The sequence below is a fragment of the Moschus berezovskii genome, chromosome 8 (assembly GCF_049115385.1).
Source record: "Moschus berezovskii isolate FMDL1 chromosome 8, NW_MosBer_1.0, whole genome shotgun sequence".
Taxonomy (NCBI): Eukaryota; Metazoa; Chordata; class Mammalia; order Artiodactyla; family Moschidae; genus Moschus; species Moschus berezovskii.
The window spans coordinates 101,884,305-101,889,911 of record NC_142467.1 but is presented as its reverse complement, the minus strand read 5'-3'; the positions used below and the strand labels follow the sequence as shown (position 1 = coordinate 101,889,911).

Sequence of the window (5,607 nt, the reverse complement as noted above, 5' to 3'; positions counted from 1 at the left end):
GGCCTGGTTGCAGGAAGCAATAAAAAACATGGTCGCTATTGGTGCCCGCGGAGGGTGGGCGGGGCCTCCGTCGACCGGGGCGAGCGCCGCTGGGAAGCGTTGCCCGGGAGGGGGCGTGGCCGCGCGCAGGCGGCCGTTGGCGCCGCGGCCCCGCCCCGGATGTCGCGCGTCGCAGCCTGGACGACGGGGATTGGCCAAAGCCGCGTGGGGGGCGGGGCGGAAGGTTCTGGAGGGGGCTGGCGGGCTCTGGAAGCTTCCGCCGGACGGGTATATAGAGTCCGGGACGGGGCGGTGGCGGAGCCGGGGGACGGCGACAGCTAGGTGGTGGGCCGCAGGCGGGGGCAATGGGAAAGGACTATTACCAGACGCTGGGCCTGGCCCGCGGTGCGTCGGACGAGGAGATCAAGAGGGCGTACCGCCGTCAGGCGCTGCGTTACCACCCGGACAAGAACAAGGAGCCCGGCGCTGAGGAGAAGTTCAAGGAGATCGCCGAGGCCTACGACGTGCTCAGCGACCCGCGCAAGCGCGAGATCTTCGACCGCTACGGGGAGGAAGGTGCGTGCGCGCGCGCAGCCGGGGGCGCGCCCTCGCCGTTTGACAGGCGGAGAAACCGAGGCAGCGCGGCCTCGCTGCAGCATCTCCTGGGGGCGCTCCGGACCCTGGGGTTGAAGCAGCCCCCGCCTTCTGGCCACAAGGGCCTCCGCCCTCGGATTGGCGGCCGCCCGATGGGAGGAGGGGCCCTGGCCGTGCTGCTCGTTCGGAAGCTTCTAGTATGTCTGGGGCTGCCCCTCCCTGGGCCCTCGCCTCCACCCACGTCCGCGATCGGTCCGGGGGTGCGGGTGCGGAAGGAGAGGATTCCGAGGCTTAGTTTAGCTGCTGGCGCAGGGAGCCCGGGCTCACCTGGGTGAGGTGGGAGGCTCTGCCGCCCCGGGGTTCAGGGCAGGGCCTCTGACTGAGCCCTGGGCACAGGCTGCGAGTAGTGAGCATGCAAATGAGATGCCAATTAGCGCCGGGCGACCTCCCGCGCCTCTCCGAGGGTGGAGTGAGGTAATCCTTGTAAAGTGCTTACCTAGTCGGCCGTCAAGGTGCAGGGAAAAAGAAAGAAGCTTTCTTGTCCTGTCGCCCATTGATGACTCAGGCAGGTTGCTGGGCTTGGTCCTCAGGAAGAAGCGGCTTATTATGTGAGAATGGGGGCAGTTAGTGCCAGGGTGCGAGAATTTGAAAGTCTGCATTTGCAGTTTCACGTTCGTTTTATTCTCCCACATGTCTCTAGCAGTAGGGAATTTAAGAGTAAGCATTTAGTGAAAACTGATACGGGGTTAAGCATTTTTCATTGGATCTCTTAGTGAGTTTTTCGTACTAATTGTAACCGTGCAAGAGGAATGAGTTATTCAGACGTGAGGACCTGGGTGGCCCCAAGAGATGCCCATCTGAAAGCTTGAACCCTTCACCATTTTCTTGCCACAGTGAACTACCTGCCATAAGTGGGTGGGGGTTATGTTTCTGCTGCTGCAAGTGGGAGGTAAAAAAGCTTGGAGTTACTCCTTGTTCTTCCCTAACAAGCAAAAAAAAATTCCTCCCCCAATGGCTCCTAAGCTTTTTACCTTGAAGGAAAGTTCCTGTAGAGTTAAGTTCCTAGCCCGCCGTCTGATTTCTTCTGCTTTGGCTTTTCAGGCCTGAAGGGCAGTGGCCCCAGCGGCGGGAGCAGCGGCGGTACTAACGGTACTTCCTTCAGCTACACATTCCATGGAGACCCTCATGCCATGTTTGCTGAGTTCTTCGGTGGCCGAAATCCCTTTGACACCTTTTTTGGGCAGCGGAACGGGGAGGAAGGCATGGACATCGATGATCCGTTCTCTGGCTTCCCCATGGGCATGGGTGGCTTCACCAACATGAACTTTGGCCGTTCCCGCCCTGCCCAAGAGCCCACCCGAAAGAAACAAGATCCCCCCGTCACCCATGACCTTAGGGTCTCACTTGAAGAGATCTACAGCGGCTGTACCAAGAAGATGAAAATCTCTCATAAGCGGCTGAACCCCGACGGAAAGAGCATTCGCAATGAAGACAAAATCTTGACCATCGAAGTGAAGCGGGGGTGGAAAGAAGGGACCAAAATCACCTTCCCCAAGGAAGGAGACCAGACTTCCAACAACATTCCAGCCGATATTGTCTTTGTTTTAAAGGACAAGCCACACAATATCTTTAAGAGAGATGGCTCTGATGTCATTTATCCAGCCAGGATCAGCCTTCGGGAGGTAAGGCACTAGGCAGGGCAGCGTTTGGGGAGGGAGAAGCTGCTTTGTGATGCTGTTCAGTGTTTGCTTGATAGATGTTTCTGGGCACTTGATGTGGGCTAGGCTTGGACAGTGCAATGGCGACAAGACTGTCCAGGGCTCTGTTTTTCCGGAGATTCTGTGCTGGTGACCTGGGTAGATCTTAAGGCAGGGTCTTAGCTGCAGAGGCCTGATGGCACTTACTCTCCAGTCAGCAGCCTCTGGGCAAGATGTGAGCTTTCTAAGCTACTCTTTCTAATGCTGTCCCTTTGCTTTCCAAGGCTCTGTGTGGCTGTACAGTGAATGTCCCCACTCTGGACGGCAGGACCATACCCGTTGTGTTCAAAGATGTCATCAGGCCTGGCATGCGGCGAAAAGTTCCTGGAGAAGGCCTCCCTCTCCCCAAAACGCCCGAGAAACGCGGGGACCTCATTATTGAGTTTGAAGTGATCTTCCCTGAAAGGATTCCCCAGACATCAAGAACCGTTCTTGAGCAGGTTCTTCCGATATAGTCAACCCGTGTTCCCCAAGGACTGACCAGGGACCTTTCCAGAGCTCAAGGATTTCCGGACCGTTCTACCAGCTGTGGACCCGCGAGAGGGCGGGAGGGCCCAGGGAGGGCTTTCATACTGCTCAATGTTTTCCAGAGAATATATTACAATCTTTCAAAGTCGTGCACTAGACTAAAGTTGTTTTTCGAGCGGTAGGGCGTCAGGTGGTGGGAACAGCAGGCAAAGGCAGTGCAGTCTGCCCCACTGGGTCCTTGCAGCCCTCCTGGGTGGGCAGCACCCCCCTCCTCCCTCTCCAGGCCCTGCCCAGGGGGAGAGGCAGATCGCAAACCCACAGCTGGACTTGATCCCCATGTTGTAGTCCCTCCGCTTGCAGACGTCCTGTGGTGTGGACCTGCCTTCATGGTTACCAGACACTGTACACTCCTCAGTTTCTATTGTGTGATCAGTTTGTGTTTTATTCTGTATTTGTCTCCCCCATCTTGCACTTCCCCTAAGAAATCCCGTCTTCTCTTTTGCCATCTCAAATTGAAAATCTCAACTCTGGTTGCTGAACTGCCTGGCCAGCTCCCACAAGCAATACCTCCCTTGTTCCAGCAGGACCAAGGGAGCCGGCCTTCACTGAGTAACTTGTGCAGCTGCCTCTCCCTCAAGGGTCGGGGGCCTTGGCTGGAGTCTTGACCCCAGGCTCCCAGACAGAGATCTTCACCTTCCTTTGCTGTGAGGCAATCTTTTGGCACACCTGGGATTTCCCCGTGACCCAGGTCATTTTTTTGTTCAATGGACTCTGGACTCTCTCAAAAGGATCTCATCCTTTTGAATTTTGCACAGCCCTAGTTATAATCCCTTTTGATAAAAGGGTCTTTGCTTCTGATTACAGGAGCACTGTGGAACGTCTGTAAATATGTTTTTATAATTCTGTGTAAAGTTTGTGTGCGGTCAGACAAAACCGGTCCACAGCAGCTGCTGCTCTGTATAGGGCCATGATGGAACTGAGAAAGAACCTGGTGGGAGTGGGGGGTTCTGGAACAAGTATTTGTTCCTTGCAGGTCAGTCTGGTGCTCAGACTTTTAGACTCATTGTAAGTTGCCACTGCCAACACAAGACCAAAGCGTGTGACTTGTCAATGTGCAGCATGACAGCATTAAAGACTGATGCTAAACCTCAGGGGAGCGGTCCTGCGACTCTTGTTTGAGGGTTCTGCTGAAGGGATGGGGTGGGGTAGGGGCAGCCCTCCAAAGGCAGCCAGGGTGGGTGGGAGGGAGTGGCAGGCAGGAGGTAGGAGTCCTCTGCAAGGGAGAGAAGTTGCCCTCCTGACCTAAATGTGGGGTTAACGAGAGAAACCCGCCGGACTGGATCTAGGCATCGGAAGAGCCCAGTGGATTCAGAGCTCGTTTTTTGGTGAAGGTTGGGGCCAAAGTTAAACAGATCCTCTCCCAGTCTTGCAAGATCTGGTTGCTGGGGCCAAGGGGAAGTGTGTGCCCTACTCTCTTAATCTCCACCCGCCCCCCACCCCCTGCTTTCTTGCTAGAACAAGCTGATGTCAGGAAGGCCCTGGCCAAACCAGATTAGGATTCCAGCCCAGGGCCACCCCACCCTGGTTAGGACCTATTTCCTGCCCTCCCTTTATTTGCAGGCCACTGAAATTGCTTTTACTTTGTAATTTTTTTTAAGGAACTTGTTTTATTATAAGGTAAGTAATTACACAGGCCAAAAACCTCATTGCCATTTTGCTATAAGATATCTGGATGTAGAAACTTCAATAACCATATTTAACATCAACCTTGGAGGGCTTTCCCTTCCCACTGAAACAGTTTAACCACTGGAAGCAATCTAAGGGCAATGCTGTCCCAGAGAACCTTCTTCAGCGATGGAAGTGTTCTTTTTTAAAACAAATTCTTTAAGATTCAACAGAACACAAGTTGCTTAGTAGCTACAAGCACATTTCAAGTGCTCAGCACCCACCCCTGGTGGCTAGCAGTGACTATTGGACAGCACAGATCTTAGAGGGCTTTTCACCCAAACCTAAGCCATGGGTCTCTTGGAGGAGTAGCTTCTTTGAGCCCAGAGAGGCCATCCTCGTTCAGAGGTGACCCGTGGAGTATTAGAGCCAAAAGGGACCCTATCACCACTTCCAGGATAAGGAATGATATTTACTGCAGAATTGGCCCTGGCCTCAACTGGGGTCACAGACCTCCTTGAGCTGCCATCCCCCTGCCCCAGCCTCCCTCATTAACATAGCTGGTCTGTATGGGGTTCTTATCTAAGGGCTGTGGGCACAAATGTGCACAAAGCTTTAGTGTGTCACACACAATCCTGGTAACTTGGAGAAAGAACTTTCCTGTGGTGGTGGATGGGACAGTGTCACTCTTCAGGAAAATGACAAGGACCCTAGTAAACAGAGGCCTGTCCCTCAGATGCACAGCCTTTGCCCACACCGGACCTGTGGGCACGTGTGTGTCAGGTGTTTGGTTTGTCTGCAAGCTGGCTTCTCCCCTCACTCCCTCAGCTTCCCTCTAATGAATTTATTTTCCCACGATGCCTATCTGACCACATTTCGGAGTTTGCTCCTTCCACAACTGTGAGGGGAGCTGCCTCTGTTTTGCACCCACCTCATGGGGTCGCAAAGAGTTGGACACAACTGAGCGACTAAGCACAGTATCTTTATCCATCACACCAGGAGTGCTGCATTTTTCCATGATTCAAACAGTAGAAAACAAAAATTCACGTTCAGCCTGTGGTGAATAGTCAAGTCCCCTCCTTCCTCAGGACCACTGTAGACAAGCCATGGCATTAGAAAATTTTTTTTCCTCTTTTAAGAATGT

At 53.9% G+C, this 5,607-nt stretch overlaps 1 protein-coding gene across 1 annotated transcript; it reads left to right on the top strand.

Annotated features, from left to right (window-relative positions):
- The first annotated feature begins 277 nt into the window (after positions 1-277).
- DNAJB1 (DnaJ heat shock protein family (Hsp40) member B1) lies at positions 278-3,949 on the top strand. The gene is made up of 3 exons (XM_055430502.2): positions 278-555; positions 1,675-2,255; positions 2,555-3,949. The coding sequence occupies exons 1-3, from the start codon at positions 345-347 to the stop codon at positions 2,783-2,785; spliced, it is 1,023 nt and encodes a 340-aa protein (XP_055286477.1). The 5' UTR covers positions 278-344; the 3' UTR covers positions 2,786-3,949.
- Positions 3,950-5,607: the final 1,658 nt, after the last annotated feature.

Coding starts and splice junctions, on each gene's coding strand:
- DNAJB1 (XM_055430502.2), top strand. CDS start 345: ATGGGAAAGGACTATTACCAGACGCTGGGCCTGGCCCGCGGTGCGTCG. Junction 556..1,674: donor CGACCGCTACGGGGAGGAAG/GTGCGTGCGCGC, acceptor TTGGCTTTTCAG/GCCTGAAGGGCAGTGGCCCC. Junction 2,256..2,554: donor CCAGGATCAGCCTTCGGGAG/GTAAGGCACTAG, acceptor TTGCTTTCCAAG/GCTCTGTGTGGCTGTACAGT.